At 45.5% G+C, this 20,378-nt stretch overlaps 1 protein-coding gene across 1 annotated transcript in view; it reads left to right on the top strand.

Annotated features, from left to right (window-relative positions):
• LOC146867724 (SPARC-like) overlaps window positions 1-20,378 on the top strand; it is a 641,752-nt gene that overhangs the window by 179,823 nt on the left and 441,551 nt on the right. The window contains exon 3 of the mRNA XM_085615045.1: window positions 10,051-10,135. Coding sequence (XP_085471171.1) covers window positions 10,051-10,135 — 85 coding nt within the window. The remainder of the gene's footprint in view (window positions 1-10,050; window positions 10,136-20,378) is intronic.

The following is a 20,378-nucleotide window of genomic DNA, read 5'->3' as shown; positions in this document are numbered from 1 at the left end:
ACACGCAACTCCACTCTACGCAACTCCACTGTACCCCACTCTATGCCACTCCACTCTACGACACTATATGCCACTCCACTCTATGTTACTGTATTTCACTGTACACCACTTCACTCTGCAACACTCTACTCCACTATACACCTCTCCACTCGATGCCACTGTAATCCACTCTACACCACTCTACTTTACTCCACTCCACGCCACTAACTTTTAGTAACGCTGAACAGCATCCATGCTGGTGTACAATATGGCTAAACCACATTGGCCAACCCAATAGCTCTTGCATAGGCGAGACTTGGTGGCTTTGCCAATGCTTGTTTCTGTCTCTCAGTGACTCAAAGCTCCTCTCCTCTTCTCCTCTCTCCTCTTCTCTCCTCTCCTCTCCTCCCCTCTCACAGTTCCCTTACCCTTAACACCATTTTCTCTCTTGCTTTGGACTCTTTTACCCATACCCTTCTGCCCTGAATTTCATATTTGGCCTTTTCCTGGCTGCCCAAACTGGCTGTTTAACCAACAACACTTTACATTCTGTGAGTTGTAGTTACCTTTTCCTTTTGAGCTTTGTGGACAGACAAGCCAGTGAACACAAAATGATCTTGGCTTAAAAGGCAGGCCTGGCTTAAGGTGCTCAGGATGACATGGATCAACTAGGCAGCCATGCACAAAATGTGAAAAGGGCTCTTATTTGTGCCAAAAAATCCACAATGGCTGTAATGTAGAAGACAGTTCTGTAAACATTTAAAAGTAAAACCGAAACGTTTTACATTAAGATTTGTTATCAACTTTTTTTTATATTTCCTTGACGATAATTAAGGATTGATCAGTAATGTAGAATGAGTGGTATGGAGATTTATCATTTACATTCAAATGTTTATATTTCCTCACTAAAATATTTAACTTTAATACTTTAGAGATCGCTTACTTCCTTTTTCAGAGAAATAACCAGTTGTATAACAGACTATCAAGAATAACATCATGGCACTAGAACATTATGCCAAAAATTCACCTTACAAAAATATCAAGTTTGCATTGTTCGTATGGAAACTACCAATATATTGAGTCAAAAATATGGTGGAACAGAATATTGTCAAAAATAAAACAAGTTTACTGGAAAATTCTGCCAGGTCATGTCCTGCGGGGAATGGAAACAAGCATCTCAGGACCGGTTCCAATCAGGGCGATAAATGCAAAAAGAACCATTGTCTTTTTCTTCCTAGCCCTAAGTGCGCCGGGTATGCCCAGACGTGGGCCCCGGGCTCACTGTGCCACTGGATTCAAGCTATCCTGGCTGATGAGGGGTGAAACCCCAAAACCAGTCCTAGGATGCTTGTTCCCAGTCCAGGGAGGACCTGACCTGGCAGTTCGGGCTGGACTGTTCCCATTGGGCGCAGGGTCAAGACTGATTTGCATATCGCTGGGTTCAAACTGGAATGGCTTGGTGAGAAAAAAAAACGATGGATTTAGGCCCAGATCTCTGTACTGGGGTGAATGTATGACATTATTCTGCATTCTGTCCATCAATTGTTCTTTTTGCATTTATCACCCCGAGTGGGACGGGTATGCCCCGACGTGGGTCCCATGCTCTGCATGCCACTGGAGTCAAGCTATCCTGGCTCCCTCAGGGGTAAAACCCCGAAACCGGTCCTAGGATGCTTGTTTCCTGTCCAGGGAGGAACTGACCTGGCGTTCGGGCTGGACTGTTCCTATGAGGCACAGGATCAAGACTGATTTGCATATGGCCAGGTCTAAATTGCGGTGGCATGGTGAGCAAAAGAATGATGGATTTAACCCAGATCTCTTAACTGGGGGTGAATGCTTTGATTTGTTCTGCATTCCGTCCATCAATTGTATGTCTTTTGCTTCCTTGCCCTAAATGCGCCTGGTATGCCCAGACATGGGTCCCGGGCCCCCTGTGCCACTGGATTCAAGCTAGCTTGGCTGATGAGGGGTGAAACTCCAAAACTGGTCCTAGGATGCTTGTTTCTGGTCCAGGGAGGACCTGGTTTGGAAGTACGGGCTGGACTGTTCCCATGAGGCACATGGTCAAGACCGATTTGCATATGGCCCGGTCTAAACTGGGGTGTCATGGTGAGCAAAGAAATGATGGATTTAACCCAGAACTCCTGACTGGGGGTGAATTTTTCGATTTGTTCTGCATTCCGCCCATCAATTATGTGTCTTTTTCTTCCTCGCCCTAAGTGCGCCGGGTATGCCCAGATGTGCGTCCCGGGCTCACTGTGCCACTGGATTCAAGCTATCTTGGCTGATGAGGGGTGAAACCCAAAACTTTTCCTAGGATGCTGGTTTCCAGTCCAGGAAGGACCTGGCTTGGCAGTTCGGGCTGGAATGTTTCATGAGGCACAGGGTCAAGACTAATTTGCATATGGCCAGGTCTAAACTGGGGTGGCATGGGGAGCACAAGCATGACGGATTTAACCCAGATCTCTTGACTGTTTTGATTTGTTTTGCATTCCGTCCATCAATTGTGTGTCTTTTGCTTCCTCGCCCTAAGTGCGCAGAGTATGCCCAGACGTGGGTCCCGGGCTCACTGTGCCACTGGATTCAACTTATCCTGGCTTATGAGGGGTGAAACCCCAAAACTGGCCCTAGGATGCTTGTTTCCAGTCCAGGGAGTGCCTGGCTTGGCAGTTCAGGCTGGACTGTTCCCATGAGGCGCAGGGTCAAGACTGATTTGCTTATGGCCAGGTCTAAACTGGGGTGGCATGGTGAGCAAAAGAATGATGGATTTAACTCAGATCTCTTGACTGGGGGTGAATGTTTTGCTTCGTTCTGCATTCAGTCCATCAATTGTGTGTCTTTAGATTTACTATTCCCACTCAAATCTAAGCTACAGTTGATAAAATGTTGGACTTTAGAGAGGTTAGATTTACTAACATTTAAATACTTATCAACAAAATAAATATTGAAACATATTCACAATAAAAATATATGCATTATAAATAAATACATGTCAGTTGCATTGGAAAACAATGAAATAATCCCCAAAAAATGAACAAATATAAAAGAAAATAAATACATTTAAAGTAAATGCATTCCCTCTCTGCTACCCAAAAGATCCTTTAAAATAAGTAATAATAGTAAATAATAACATCAACACAGTAATAAAATAAAGTAAAATGATAAATATACAATTCATTTGAAATATTTATTATTAAATACAGTTATCAATGAATAGACAATCAACGAAAATTCAAAAATAATTGTCCTAACAAATAATACATTTAGGGGCATATGCATCAACCAAACTAATACCGATTCCTTAATAGCGAAAAATAAGGAATCGCCATTAAGGAATCGGTAATTGGCATGCATCAACAGATTCGGTTAAATTTAGCGATTCCTTAAAAATCGCTAAATTTACCGATTCCTTAATAGCGGGGCACGCAAACGGCCCCACTAGCAAATAGCGAGTTCGGTAATACCGATTTGGCTAATAGCGAGTTCGGTAATACCGAATTAGCAATTACCGAATCGGTAATAGCGAAATCGCAAATTGCCGCGTCGCTCCGGGAACAGGCTGATGACATCACCAACCAGGAAATACTGCTGCCCCACCCACATAGCCTCGACAGAGGAGCAGACAGGAGCTGTAAAGAAGGACAGGCTGTGCAGAGTGAGGCCACACAGATTCTGCCAGTCACAGCACACATCCATCATGTCGCAGGAAGTGCCATCCAGCGCTGAATCTGCACGCAAGCGCAAGAAGAAGTTTTCAGACAGGGAGCTGGAGTACCTCATCGAGGGAGTGTCCAGCAAACACGACCGCCTCTTTGGCAAGCTGTCCCTCAAGGTGCCTGAGACCGAGAAGCGGCGCATCTGGCAGCGCATCCGTGAGAGGGTCAATGCGGTTGGCGTCACTAGCCGCAGCATCGACGACCTGAAAAAAAGGTGGTATGACCTCCGGAAGCGCGCAAAAGAGAGGATTGCTGAGAGGCTCCGGGAGGCAAGAAGGACTGGAGGCGGAACAAGCACTGCACCATCCAACACAGCCCTGGAGGGACGATAGAGCGGGAAGCCGTCGTGGGGGTGATCCAGATGGATACGTCCGGCGCAGCCACAAGTGCCCAAGGTAAGATGCATGCCTGTGCCACACCCAGCATAGCGTAAATCCATACCCATGCCCCCAGCCCAATCTCACTGTGTCTGCAGCTCTGGCACAGACAGTTCCACACATGACACTACTGCATCTTGGGAGTTGTAGTCTAGTCAGCCCAGAGTGCAGGTACAGGCGTAAATCCTCACACAACACTTATTATGTACATGGCTGTAGACTGTTCATTTGTTGGACCACAGAGGGACATTGATGGGTACAACACTATGTAGGTGTAATCATCCCACTAATCATGCACTGTTTCACACACAGATGCATCACCTGGGGACTCTGACGACAGCGACCAGCTGATCATATCTGAGACACCCGTGGAGTCAGACCAGGAGACTGCGCAGGATGCGCACGCACCGCCAACACCTGCCACCCCACCAGCACCACCTCCACCAGCGCCACAATCATCGGCACCAGCACCAGTGCCACAAGCCAAGGCACCTGCGCCACAAGCCAAGGCACCACCACCTGCGCAACAAGCAACGGCACCAGCAAGCCAGCCTGCAGCCAGTACAGCCACAATACCGCAGAGGCACAGGCACCAAGTTGCGCCCTTGCAGGAGATGGCAACCCCCCCCCCGCAATTGGCACCCACGCAGCGCACATCCACACCACCTGCTGCACCACATGGAGGCTCAAGACACGCACGGCGTCACAGGGCCCGTCGCAGTTCCGTCTCCTCAGCTGACCAGGATGTCCCAACAACCTCTGCAATTGAGGAGAGGATGCTGCGCACACAGAACCTGCAGGGAAGACATGTGGCTAGCATCAGCTGCAACATCGTGCGCCTAGCGAGGGAGATGCGCGCCATGACTGCAGCAGTCACCGACATGGGCTCCGCGGTCAGGGACATGGGCACGGCGGTCAGGGACCAGACCACTGCGGTTGCTGATGGCAATGCTCAGCTGAGGGAGGAGGTACGTGAGCTCACCCGTGCCATCAGGGAGGGCCATGAGTCCCAGAGGAGGAGTAACCGGCAGCTAATGTTGCGTTCTGCCGCCACTACCAAGGCCATACAACGGCACAGCAACTGCACCGCTGTGTTGGCACGCCGCACAGTCTCCCTGCAGGTGGACCTTGGGCACTTCTGCGGTGATGTTGCCAAGTCACTGGGACACATCACCACTGCTGTGGAACAACTTCAGAGCAGCACATGCAGTGCTGCAGCATTGGGAGGGGATGACACCAGTGAGGCTGCCTCCAGTGTCAGCAGCGTGTCACTGGCAGAGGCCAGCACCAGGCGCCGAAGTTCGCGTGCCTCCACGGGGACAGGCCGTGGTGAGGGTTTGGATGCACATGAGCGGAGGCTTGGTGTACGTGGCAAGCGCCACTAGAAATTTGGACATGCTGCAGGTCCATGGTGGAGCAACCATGGCCATCCAATTATTCTGTTTGCACAGGCCTGACTTTAAGGAACCTTTTATTTACATTTATGCAGTCGGAGCATGATTCACAATGCTAGTTCTGTTGCACAATCCTCAGTGCTACTGTGCATTAAACAGTTGCACCCAACACCAACTTGTAATGTCTCATTTTACCCAGGGTCAAAAATGATTTTGCGTTATGTCTGTCCGCCTCCTATGGCCCTCTGCTGTGTTTGGGATGTGTGCCGGTCGTCGTTGGGCGGGTGGTTGGTCAGCCTGGGGGTCGTCATCCCTGTCCACCTCCATGGGTATCCCCCTTCTGGTGGCAATGTTGTGCAGCATTGCACATACAGCAATTATTCGACAGTATGTGTCTGGTTGGTATAGCATTGCGCCGCCAGTCTTGTGGAGGATACGGAAGCGGCTCTTGAGAATCCCAAAAGTCCGCTCTATCACATTCCTCGTGCTGATGTGTGCAGCGTTGTAGCGATGTTCCTGCGGGGTTGCGGGATTTAGGTATGGGGTTAGTATGTATTCCCGCAGGGCGTAAGCGCTGTCACCTAGGAGATAGAAGCATAGACTTAGCATTGGTGATGTACATACATGTGTGGTGTTGGTGTGGGGAAGCGTAGTTCTACTTACCTAACAGGAGTCCCTCTCCAAATTCGCCATTGAGTAGTCGCCTGTGCATTCCACTGTTGCGGAAGATGTATGAGTCGTGTGTGCTCCCTGGGAATTGTGCCACTAGGTCCGTTATGATGTTGTTGGCATTGCACACAACCTGCACGTTGATCGAGTGGTATGACTTGCGGTTCCTGAAAAGGTACTCATTTGCTGACGGAGGGCATATGGGGATATGCGTGCAGTCGATGCATCCAATCACATGTGGAAATTGTGCCACCTGGTAGAATGCCTGTTTGGTGCGGTCCAACTGCTGTGGGGTTGTGGGGAAGCTGATGTGTCTGTGGAGCATTGTCAGCATGGCATCTAGGAATTTTTGGAAGAAGCGTGACAGTGCGCTTTGCGAAACACCTCCGGCAACCGCAATTACCCCCTGGAAACTCCCTGAGGCCAGTAGGTGCAGGCTGCATAGTACCTGAACGTGCGCAGGGATTGCATTTGTCCGGTGGGTCTGGTGCTGCAGTAATGGTTCCAGGTCTGCAATCAGGCGCATGATCATAGCGCGATTGAGGCGATATTTCTGGTACACCTCGTCCTCATTCTGGCCGAGCAGGGTTATGCGCAGTCTGATCACTCGCTCCTGGACCCTTCTCCTGCGCTGTCCTGCTGCATTGATCCGCATCCTCCTTGCAAGCACGTAGAGGGCAGCCATTTTGTGGGAGCCAACAGGGTCTCCTGGGCCAAATTTAAGGGTTTAGTGATTGCCTCAATCATTTGCACATGTGGGGAATTTTTTTTAAATTTTTTTTTTTTTTTTTTGTGACTTTACCTCCAGGTTTTGATTCCCCTTATTTAGCTCTGGCAAAATAGCGATTTTTGGGATTTTCGTTATTAGCGAGTTTTGTTGCATTGGGGTGCGAATCGTTATTTGCTATTGGCAATTTCCTGGAGCTAATAGTGATTTCGGTAATTGCGAATTCGGTATTTAGCGATTCGGTAAATTAGCATTGTGGGTATTAGCGATTCGGTAACTTAGCATTTTGGGTATTAGCGATTCGGTGTGTTCGAGGTTTTTATTTAGCGATTCGTTATTTGCTCGGGTTTTGGGTTGATGCATTGGGATTGGGTATTTTTCACACAATACCGGGAGCTATTACCGAATCGGTATTTTACCGACTGGATTTTGGCTTGATGCATAAGGGTGTTAGTACTTTACATAATTTGCTAGCAATTTAATATTTAATTTTACATAAAACTAAAAATGTATAAACAAATAGCTTTCTACTGTATCGTGCTACAAACCCAACAACCTTCTACTGATTTATAAATTATTAAATACATTATAGAAAATTAAAATGACACATTAAAAATAAAAAAATACAGTGAATTATTAAAATGACAATCAATTAATGTAACTAATTAGTTACCAATTAAATATTTAAATATAATAAAAGATTCATTTCAAATAAAAAGCAATCGTTCATACTTGAAATAACTTCGCACCCTAGTCCTCCATAATCCCAACAACATGCTACTAAGTTTCACATTAATAGTCACATGTGGAAAATATATATATATAATTGCATGTTAAAACTTTCTATACTAAAACAATAAAGCAGTTATTATAATAATAACACCTCTAATGAATTTAATAATTAATAAATATTAAAATAATTTAAAATCATATTAGTACATCACTGGTCAACCTCTAGGGAATCTATTTTTCTGGCACATCTGAAGACTTTATAATTTCGTGAGATGCAAATAGTCCTTTCAAGGTCAGTACCGCGACGGGATGAAAGCAGCCATCGTTTGCACTTTAAAAAACACCTTTCATTCGTTCATTACATATATCAAAGTAAACTATAATTTATACTGTGGTATTTAAAAAACGATATTATAAACATAAAAACAACATTCTTAACTTCTATATTCAATACCTCTCTCGATATTTTTGACTTTACAATATTGTTGATGCAATATGCTTGCAAGTCTTTATTTTAGAAAGAGACGCTCGCCATTCCCCAGAATAACCATAACCCTTGCCACCACCCATTCCTTTATGCACAGCTCATGGCAGCAGTCAAAGTAACAAAGTAAAGGAGGGTGGCAAAAGAATGTATAAAGTTAACCTCAATTTCAAGAAGGGGGCAAGCATCGGTGTATAAAGAATACTTTGAGTGATGCCAATATAGGTGGAGTTACAGGCCCCAAGCTCCCTCCGTGCATCAACAGTGCCTACGACATTTCCAATGCAGAGTGAACACGTCATACGGCAGGGGCGAGCAGGATGCCGAGGCCTTTTTTACTTGAAAAGGATTAAATGACCAGATGTCGTCCCAGCGCAGGAGGTTTCCTAGTGGCTTACAAAAGAAATATTACGCATATGTATTGGTCAGATCCATGGCAGACGGACAACTTAAATAACTGTTTTCAAAGTTCAAATACTTCGCAAAATATAATCATGGACTGTGACTCTTGGCAAAGTAGAAATCTGCTTCCACCCTTGTCTTTTGATTGAGCCACATGCTGTAACAAACTGAAAGAGGTTTTAGTGAGAGAGAACATAACCATTAGGGATGGAAGTAGATGCATTTCAATGAAACACTGCAGCCGTTCACTTAAATAGCTGTTAACTGTACAAAAAGCCTGTTAGCTGATGGTCTATGACTTGCTACTTATTTCACTGCTTGGTGTGTCAGCATAGTAATTGAAACCTACAGTGTGTGTGCCATAAGATAATTTGCCCTTTGACATAGTTCAATTCCCAAAGATTTATAATAGTGAAATGAAAGCTGAACAGCAACGAAGATGGCAGCTGTCAGACACAGTGATGTGGTACTAGCTTGGAAACAGATCCAGATTGTGACAGCTGACACGCAATTGCTTGGATATCTTATTCATTTTCAAATCATAGAGTGTTGGAGAATCTGGGGTTTATTTACAAGAGGCCTGTGCCTCCGGAGCGTCACTTTTTTTAATGCTTCGGTGGTGCAGGCCTCTCAATCACATCTATGAGGCGACGCCAAGCCACCCTCCGTCGCTTTGCTTGACCTCATAGATATGGAGTAAGGCAAGGCATCGCAAAGCACTACGTTCCCTTACTCTGCTCAACGAGGCGTTCCATGGGGTTTGTGGTGGCTGTTTCCACCCATGGATTTTGACGCTGTCCCAGATTTTACAAAACCACGTAAACCTGGGGCAGCTCCAAAATCTTCCACCTCCCCAGAGCAGGCGTAACAAGGAGAAATCTTTTCATCTCTCCTCGTTTTTTTTCCTCTTACCATGTGTGCCGCATTCTACAGCACGCATAGAATGAGAAAAACAAAACGCCTCTTAGGATTGTTTTTGTGCAGGAAGGAGCCCCTTCCTGCACAAAACCAATTCTGCCCGCAGCGGGGTGCAAGGGCACCTATGTAGGTGCTTGGCAGCAAATTGTGCACCAGCGCAGGGGCAAAGGACAGAAATGCAGATTATTTCATATATACGGTGCATTCCTGCCCTTTCACATTGGCGTAGGGCAGCGCTGCAAGAAGACTTGTGGCGCTGCCCTATGCCAATTCCTCGTAAATGAGGCCCCCAGTTTGATCCAATCTGCCATAGCCTTAGGGTTGGACTGGAAACCATATTTGGCACACATATTCAAATCAGCCCCACACTGCAGGAGACTGCAACTAAAATGGGGTCATGGGTACACCGTTGGGTCTTGGTAGCCCATCCTGTTCTGTAAGCAACCACCCTAACATGCAACCGTAGCAGGCAAATGCCATAGTGGAAGAGTGACCAATCCAGAAATGCTTTGCCTTTTTACCCGGAAATTCAAGTGAAAGAGAGAAAATAAACATGCTCAATGCAGAATAAGATGAATCCACCAATCTGTGATCTAACCAATGCTACTCTGCTCCATGATTTTTTAATCTTATTTGTGTGCCTTTCTAATAGGCTACGCCAAGAGCACCCCGGAAAGCATTCAGACAAGAAGAAGAAGAAGCTAAAGTTCGTCCATACTTAGGACGTGTGGATCCAGGTAGTGTACATGCCCAGATGTTCCAAACACGCTACTTTCTGGCAGCTACTAACTTTGTTTGAAGTGAGCCTGTTGCAAAGCAGATCATTTATTTCAAAGCATTGGTTTCCATTGAAGGCTGAGAATCACCTTACAGGATTGGAAACAATCAAGTACTGACAAAGCCAGGGTTATTAGATTTTAAAATGGTTTCACCAAGTTTATATTGTATTGTAATTTCATTTAAAAAGTGCTTCATACCCTAACAAGACTCCAAAGTAAACTGGTGGAAAGGCAGCACATTAAACCATGGAGGAATGTTTGGATGAAAACTCTAGAATTGCAGTGTTGCCTATGTGGAAGGGCTTGCTGAGGTGCATGAGTGACCGCCGTGGTGCTCTTATATTAGATAAGAGTGCTTAAATGTATAATGGAGGGCAGACACTAGCATATTGATTGAAATTATGCAGGCAGTTCATTTTAGTTTGCAGCTATGTCTTGCTGAAAGGGTGTTGATTATGATGGTGGTGTATGTGTCAAATCTTTTGGCGTCATACTCCAGGATAGTGGAATGCATTACTTATGTCCCTGTGACTATGTTGCTGTGATTGTGTTACTGTGAATGTGTTGCTGTGATTGTGCCACTGCACTTAAGCACAGAGGTAATAAAGTACTGTGAGAAATAGTGTGTATGTGAACTCACTTACTATCCTAGACAAGGAAAAGGTTCCAGTTTTCTGTGGGTTTCTGGGGCAGAGCAGCAACCTACAGGAATGTACTGTAATACAAGCAGTCATGGTAAAGGCTTTTTGTAGTCCACCCAGAAGCAAAACAACCAATTCATAATGTATAGGAAGCCATAGGAAGTTCTCTGAAGAGTCCACTTAGTAGAGATAGAAGAGTGTTATATTCCCAAGCTAGGCCCATGTAGGCCTGGCTTATTTCTTACATTGTCTTCCCAAAAATCACATTTTCAGCTGTGACTTTTATTTTACGGAGTTTTATATAGCGCAAACTTGACCCGAAGGTATTGGGTATCAGAGCGCTTGCATAGCACCACTTGCGTTACATGAGGACACATTGATTTTTGTTAGGCACGGGGAGATTAAGTGAATGGCCCAGAATCACAGGATGTTCAGCGTCATTGCCGAGACTCAAACCCAGTTCCCCAGATTTGAGGTCGACCGCCCTAGCCATTAGGCCAACCTCTCTCACCGTTGTTACATATTTACATGCACCACAATCCTGGATTAGTTTCTCTGAAACTAAACTTGTTTTCTTCTCTAGTTTTGCACAACGTTATCAAAACGCCCTGAAAATCATGTACAAGTTCTCGGTTTGCACTATGTACACATATTATCACTATATTCATCCATGGGGCGACAAGGCTATCTACATATCCATAACATCACTAATCTATATGCACATCACAAGGCTGCTTTCTATTATAAAAGATGAGCATCTCGATAGATTGGCAGAGGCAGCACTTCCGCTGACACCAAGGGTCCTTGCATGCTGAGAAATCACCATGCAGCAGTCTGACATCTTGTGAGGGGTGTCCAGTTTTTGACCACAATGGGGTCCTTCACTCTATCCCATCAGGTAATGGGGTTGGATTGTCCCTTTGGGGGATTCTTGACTCTACACCTACACACTCTCTAGGTACACTTAGGTGCCGATTACGATCTGGTAAAAACCGGGTACGAACCGTCGGTCGGAGCGTTTTCTCCGTCCGACTCGTACCCGGTAGTAAAACTTTACAAACATGGAATTACGATTCGCACGGAAACACCATTTCCGTACGAATCGTAAAAAACACCGACCGACGAAAATATACATACGAATGTGATCCGGGAATGCTGCGACGTGACGTCGGGACGCTGTCAGGCAGCGTTTCATGACCCAGGAAGTACGATTCGAACCGACAGCAGTCCGGACGGCAATATTTTCACGGCACCCAAAAAGTGCCGGAAAAGCGAAGTACGGCACGAAACGACCAGAGTAGGTGGCCCGGTACGCGCCGGACCCCCCCCAGCCCCCGTACGTTCGAGTCGACCCCCCCCAGCCCCCGTACGTTCGAGTCGACCCCCCCAGCCCCTGTACGTTCGAGTCGACCCCCCCAGCCCCCGTACGTTCGAGTCGACCCCCCCCAGCCGACGTACGTTCGAGTCGTCCCCCCCGTGTATGTACACCGGTGTACGTGTCGAACCCCCCTGTGTATGTACACCCGTGTACGTGTCGAACCCCCCGTGTATGTACACCTGTGTACGTGTCGAACCCCCCGTGTATGTACACCTGTGTACGTGTCGAACCCCCCGTGTATGTACACCCGTGTACGTGTCGAACCCCCCGTGTATGTACACCCGTGTACGTTCGAGTCGTACCCCCGTGTATGTACACCCATGTACGTGTCGAACCCCCCCGTGTATGTACACCCGTGTACGTTCGAGTCCTACCCCCGTGTATGTACACCCGTGTACGCGTAGAACCCCCCCGTGTATGTACACCCGTGTACGTTCGAGTCGTACCCCCACCCGTGTATGTACGGTGCGTACCCCCAGCGCACCGTACATACACGGGTGGGGGTACGACTCGAACGTACATGGGTGTACATACACGGGGGGGTTCGACATGTACACGGGTGTACATACACGGGGGGTTCGACACGTACATGGGTGTACATACACAGGGGGTACGACACGCACACGGGTGTACATACACGGGTGGGGGTACGACTCGAACGTACACGGGTGTACATACACGGGGGGTTCGACACGTACACGGGTGTACATACACGGGGGGTTCGACACGTACACGGGTGTACATACACCCGAGTCGCCCCCTCGCAAACTCTGTGTAGCGAAATCGCCTCCTTTTTTTCAGGAGAAGATTTCCAACATTGTGAATAATCTGCAGGACAACACCCAGAACAGTCCGCAGGAAATAACCAGCCTGGCTGACGGAGATCAAGAACCAACTGCTGTCCTAGACAGTTTTCAACCTCTCTCTCATGAAGTCTTCGACATCCTGTCTGAAAGTGTGTCGTCTGGTTCTCCTTTAGATCCTCTTCCTCATAAGATGTGGAAACTGTATGGACGTAACACCTTTCCCTGGTTAAGGATGATCTGCAATCAATCTTTGCTGGCCGGATCGGTCCCCGTCTGCTGGAAACTAGCAGTGGTAACCCCACTGATAAAAAAGCCGAACCTGGACCCTTTGGTGCCAGCTAACTTTAGGCCCATTTCCCTCCTGCCTTACCCGGTGAAAATACTGGAAAAGCACGTGAGTAAGACTCTATCTCAGTTTCTGGAGTAGAATTCTTTGCTACACAGGGACCAGTTCGGTTTCCGTCCTGGCCACGGAACCGAAACAGCGTTAACCACCATGCTGGACCACCTTCGAATGCGTGCCGACAACGGGAATGCCATGATCTTGGTGCTTCTTGATATGTCGGCAGCCTTCGATACAGTGAGACATCCAGTCCTGTTAGAGAGGCTGAGACAGTTAGGCATAAAGGGTGGAGCGCTGCAATGGTTTCATTCCTACCTAGAAGACAGACAGCAGGTTGTCACCCTGCCACCGTTCTCCTCTAGCAGGTCTCCAGTTGCGTACGGGGTGCCGCAGGGGTCCGCTATTAGCCCCATCCTTTTTAACATCTACCTGCGGCCCCTGTTCCCATTAATTAAATCTTTTGGAGTCAGCTTGGTGAACTACGCTGACGATACGCAACTGGCCTTCTCTTTAGAAGGGGATAATGCACTATCCATGGACCGCTTCCATCAGTGCATGAACCAGACTACGAACTGGCTCAGAAGGAACTTTCTTCAGTTTAATAGCGGTAAAACTGAGGTGGTCCTCTGTTCCCCATTCAGGATCCCCAAATACCTCCCTCCCGATTTCTGTCTCACACCGGAGGAAGGACCCCTCACACCAGTCAGGAAGGTTCGCAACCTTGGGGTGATCATCGATGACGACCTTCAGATGGTGTCCCAGGCCAGTAAGACTGCCAATGTCTGCTTTGCCTTGCTGCGGTACTTCGGAACACTCTTCCTCTGCTCCCTAGGGAGTCGCGAGCCACGGTGGTACGCAGCACGGTATTAAGCAGACTTGATTACTGCAACTCCCTCTATTTAGGGGCTCCGCAGTATATCTTCCAAGGTCTGCTGAGGATTCAGTCAGCCGCAGCCAAGCTAGTGCTCGATAGGCGACGTCGCTCTTCGTCGGCCAGAGCACTAAGGGATCTACACTGGCTCCCCGTGAGGGAAAGAGTCGTCTTTAAGTCCTTATGCATAACTTTCAGAGCATTACATGGACTAGGCCCAGCCCCTCTACAGGACAAGTTTGCTCGCTATTTACCAGGCAGGCAACTTCGCTCCTCTTCAGCTGGTCTCTTGGTGATTCCGAGATTCAAGCGTTCTAGGGTAGGCGGAAGATCCTTTAGCATAGTAGCATCCGGCTTGTGGAACAAGCTCCCCGTGAACTTGCGACAGTTGAACTCCCTACCTGAATTCCGTAAGGGTCTTAAGACCTGGTTATATCCTACAGCCTAAACCTGGCAGGCTCTCTTCCCGACTCTCCCTCTGTCACCATTTGATGCTGTCTTTAAGTCAAAAGCGCCAAGATGCCCGTAGGGCGATAGTTGCGCTATAAAAGTTCCACATCAATCAATCAATCAATACACGGGGGGGACGGCTCGAACGTACGGGGGCTGGGGGGGTCGACTCGAACGTACGGGGGCTGGGGGGGTCGACTCGAACGTACGGGGGCCGGGAGGGGGGATTCGACTCGTACATAGGAGGTCTGGGGGGAGTGTTGGGCGCGTATGCGGGCACATGTCTCCATGGTTGCTATGGGAGTTCGGTGCAGACGGTGTTTTTTCCATACGGTTGTAACATCGGACGCACGGGATGGATCGTAATTCCGCGGTCGGACTTCACTTTTCACACTTGTACGGTAAATCGTCCGAGGACGTGTCGGACACATTTTCCGACCCGAGGCCGTGTGGGGAATAATTCCCAATGCGATTCGTATGGACTTTTTCCCATGCGAATCGTAATTGGCTGTTTGTACGGCACTTGTACGATTCGTACGGTAAAAAGACCGGATACGAGTCGTACGGGGAATTTTTTTACCGGATCGTAATCGGCATCTTAGAGTAGGGTTTGCATAGTAGGAGTGCGCTCGATTATTGCCTTGTTTTACATGCCTGCATATATACATTGTTTCAGCACCAAGGTAGAACTATATCTACTATATACACTTTTGGTGCTTGTAGTCACGTTTCTCTGCTTCTGTCTACTAATCATTGCATCACACATATTTTATGCAAGAATAACGTTGGTTCAATAAATATTATTGAAAACCTCCCACTGTGTATTATCTGTATATTTCCCAGAGAATAAGTGAGCACGAGTGACTGAGCGAAAGGTTCGGAACTGTTTCTATGATCCCTGTGGGGTCATGGTTGTCATGTTCAGTGGTTGTCAGACAACCATTCGCTCCCTGATAGGTTAGGTGGGCTTACGGTGGCACTTTGAACTAGTTGGTCTATTGGCCAATATATCCTGTGGGGGTGTCTGGAATCACTCTTGGCACCAAGCACCTAGTTTATATTGTCCAAACAATGCACAGATCCTACGGATTAACTGGAACTACATGACAAGAGCAGCCCACAGGAATGCATTGGGTATAAACACACATGACAGATGCTTTGCACATCAGGAATGACTGAGGTGCAATCCACCAGCATTCTCTGGACTGAGGGAACCAAAGCTACAAGTTCACAGCTACTTGTGCAGGCAAACATACAAAATAAAGTAGACAATCTGTGAATGGCGGAGACACACATATGTGGCAATTGGCAAATCTTGCAGGCATACAAGGCATAAGAAGCAGTAGGACAAAATTCTTTCTCAGAAAGCAGGTACATTAGCAGTTAGCAACAGTGTTAGACTCCGTTACATACACTGAATAGGTCTAGGGCAGGATCATGCAGTGCAAATATTTCTTCATGTTGAGTATTTTGAAGTTTCACATTGGGCAACATCGAAACGGGTTACAAAATAAAGAGGTTGTGGAGAGAGCCAGAGGATTGTTGGATTTTGTAGCAAGACAGGCAGAAAGTAGATGTCACTACTATGCATTGCATGCAACTCTGGAAATGCATACGAGTCTTGTTCAGTTTGGGAGGCCATAGCTGGCATATATTGTGTCATGGTCTGGGGCCACCTCTAACATATTGGTGCCTTTTCAGAAACTGAATTTTGTAGTGCATATAGTAATACATAAAGTAGTACTTTATTGCTCACATACTACAAAATGCTATTCACATACCTACATGACATGCAGAGGTCTACGACTTCGCCTCTCTTATTTATGTGTGAGATCTCTGCTCCGAGTGTGGAGATCACTGCACACATAAGTATACTCAACTCAAATAAACTTTATTCTGTTCATTTATTTGATAAACCCTAAAAGCACAACCGCTTAAAACATTCCATCAATCTACGGGTAATACAATATGATAAAACTAAATTAATTCCCATTTGGTATTTACTCCTCTTAGTCTAAAAGGAATAAAATATTTCTAAGTAAATTGCATATAACATAATGAAAAGAGTCTCATTCTTAGTGAAAAATGCCCATGTCCTAAAATACAAAATAGATTTTATAAAAGGTAAAAACAGTGAGAAAATGATCTAAGCAATTAATATCAACTTCAAACCTTAAAATACACAGTACTAATTCCTGTTTCTTGAATGGAGTTGCAAACCAAAACGCAGGCAAATGTGAAAATATCGATCATAATTCTTAACATTTAACCTCATCTTTAAAAATCCAAAGTGGAAAGTGCCAAAGAGTTGAAATGCATCTGCTAATCAAAAGGTCGCTAACCATTTCTCTACATGGCTTACCTAATTCTTAGCACATTTGTGAAGTATTTTGCGAAAAAGTAACTGACCTTAATATCAACCATAGCCCATTAAAAATTGATAAACATTTTGATAATTGTAACTACTTTCATGTAAAAACAGAGGCCTTAAATATTTGTTCCTGCACTGGAGGTAAAATGTACATAAGAGGGTTGTATGCACAGTTGATTCTGTCGAGATCACATGGACATTTCAGGGCATTATTAGCCCACTTGGTTCCTGTTGGGAAAGCCACCAAATTGTGTATTATGGAAAAACGAAATCTTGTCAATTGAAATCAATGTTGATCATTTTGTACCCTACACTGAGAGCTCTGTCAGCCTTGTTGGGTATGATATAATAAATATGTTATGGTAATTCGTTTTCTAAAACACTTGATCACCGGATTGTGTCTTGGGTCTGGCTATATGTGCAGTAAAGAGGAACCCTAGAAATAACTGAGAGCCTCAACAGGGCTAAAAAGCAAAGTCTTCAGGGCTTTTCTGAAAGCCAATAAATTAGGTATTGCTTTGATATGCAAGGAAAGCGTGTTCCATGCTTCTGTTGCTCCCAACACAAAGCTTCGGCCTCCTCAAGCCACATGTTTAAATCTAGACACTAGCCCAGATTTGGCTAGTGCAGACCTTATGGTCTGGCCTGGAGTGTACAGCTTGGAAAACGTTTTTTAGGAAATCAGGACATAAATCATGTAATGCTTTATAAGCAAAGCAAAGTGCTATAAAGATAACTAGTTAATTCTGGAGTTTTTCACCCGGTTTTGGCCTCGCCACAATTTTAGTTGACTTTTTCTACAGATCTCCAGACCAGATTTTATCTCACTAGGTTTCGGCTATGCACCGTGCACTTTTTGGTAGCCATCCCTCATCGAGGAGGATGGTCAGGCAAGCTTAAGCCTTGCCCATGTGACAATTCATCTAAACAGAGCACATTGCACTTTGTATTATTTTGCACACTTTATAAGTCAGTGAGAACCAGATTGTTACTTACAGTATTGAGAAAATGTCGTCCATGTTCATATAGCGATGGTTTCAATTATTTGCACTCATTGGCTTCCACTGACATCAGTATTGCAGTAGCAAATTTTATTAGGGGTTCTGCTGCGATCAGAAAGCTATAAGAGTACATTTTGCACAAGATTGCCAGGGAATGCTATATCGAATCATGCTGTCTTTTTATAAGGGGGGGCAATGTGTTGTTTTTAATTTTTCTTTGTCGAAGTTTTATGAATTGTAAACATTTCAATACTGTGAACTTTTATGGTTCCTCTAGCTGAAATAACGTTATTGTGACTAACTGACTGATAACTCTTTGTCTAATGGGCAGCCAGTGAAATACCCCAATAGATTTGGACACCAAATGATGTTTAAGGATTTTCAGCAGGAGAAGAGCCGCTGCAATTTGCAAGGTTTGAAGTTTATTGAGTACGTATTGGTGTGCATTGAGATAAAGACCATTACAATAGTCTAACTTAGACAGCACAAGGGATATGACTACTGTTTCCTGGAGATTAGATAGAGTAAAAGGTGGTACATTCTTTATCATCCTGAGGGTGTGAAAAGCTGCAGAAGTGACAGCATTGACTTGGTCAGTATATGTCAATTTGTCATTGATTAGGACTCCTAGATTCTGGGTTTTCCTGACTATGAACCAGTGTCCAGCAACCCCAGCATCCTGTCACAGGGTGTCCTGTGAGCAGGAGACTACTTGTAAAAGAAAGTAGAATTGAAATAAATGTGAGAAAAATAATGCAGAAAATGATTAAAAAGGGATTAGACCCTTCAAATATGGCCCCCACACTATGTCAGGAGCCAGGCACCTCCCAAAATGGGCAGTCAAAACTGCCTGCAAGGTAAACAAACAGTGGTGAATTCATCGCCTTGCAATAGACCCGTGTGGATGTGCTTTGCTTCCCTGTAATTAGCCTGCCATAGACAGGGGGCATGGCAAGAGGCTTATCAGGGGGCATGGCAAGAGGCATGGCTTGCATGCTCTGCAGCTCTACAATGCCAATAACTCCTGAATCCTGTCAAAGGCTACGCTGTGAGCAGGAGACTACTGATAAAAGAAAGTAGAATTAAAATAAATGTAAGGAATATAAAGCTTAAAATGATTAAAAAGAGAGTAGACCCTTCAAATATGGCTCCCACAATGTGTTGAGAGTCAGGCACCTCCCAAAACATGGCATCCAAAACTGCATACAAGGAAAACACACAGTGGTAGGTTCCTCTCCTTGTAATGTATGCCTTCACTGTACTTTTTGACTCCTCCCTGATTTCCAAACATTTCTCCCATACAAGCCGTTTTAGTACAGCTTTAGGAAAATATAAAATGCTTCTCCCACAGATTCCAATCCTTGGCTTCAGTGAGTTTTAAACTCTCCTTGACATGGGATAGCCACAGTATTTTATGTGCCTGGTCTAGTGCCTTGCAATCCGTAAGTATTTCTTGGGTTAGTTGGGCCTTAGGTTCTTCCAAACTGACTGCCATAACATCAGCGGTTTGTGCTCTATGATGTCTGTGATAGACTGAAGGCCCAGCTCCATATGTACAATAAAACTAGGGCTTGCATATGGGACTGCTATTAGTCTTTTTAGAAATGTGTCCTCTTTTCTTTGTAAGGTCTTATTTTCTCCCAATCCACAGACACCTGCTCCATAAGTGGCGGCAGAAACCGTCTTGATGTTATAAAATGTTAACATTTCTGACATAGGTTTTTTCCTTACTTTTGCAACAAATCTAAACATTTCTGTCTTGTTCCTGGACATATTAGCCATACTAACCTCTTTGTGTGCATCCCAACTCCCATAATCAGAACACCTCAATCCTAGGTAACAGAATCTGCATACTCGCTGATGTTTGGGCCAGAAGAACAGCATCATCTGCATATACCAGAAATCGTATTGAGCGAGATCCTTCTGTAGGGGTGTTGGCTCCTTGTATTGGTAATTGCTTATCTATTCCATTGATGTATAAAGAAAAAGGAAAATGAGCTAAGACACAGTGCTGTCTTACACCTCTGTGTATCTTGAATGGCCTGGTTAGTTTACTCTGCATTCCGTACCACACTCTTTCAGTTAGGTTACTATACATGTATGTAAGTAGTGAGATGATTTCTTTTGGGCTTCTAGAGCAGGCATGCACTTCTTTAATATATTATGATTCACCAAATCGTATGCACTGCTTAGGTCCATGAAGCACAAGTACAAATTGCCTGCTCTAGTCTTTCAGTATTTCCCTATTAGGAGATTTAAATTATGGCATTGTTCCACACCCCCCAAGCCCCTTCTGAATCCATACTGTGATCGTGATAAAATATTATTTTCCTTTGCCAG

This window comes from Triturus cristatus, chromosome 1_2 (assembly GCF_964204655.1).
Source record: "Triturus cristatus chromosome 1_2, aTriCri1.1, whole genome shotgun sequence".
Lineage (NCBI taxonomy): Eukaryota > Metazoa > Chordata > Amphibia > Caudata > Salamandridae > Triturus > Triturus cristatus.
The sequence above is the reverse complement of the archived record's forward strand: the minus strand, read 5'-3'. Positions and strand labels throughout refer to the sequence as shown.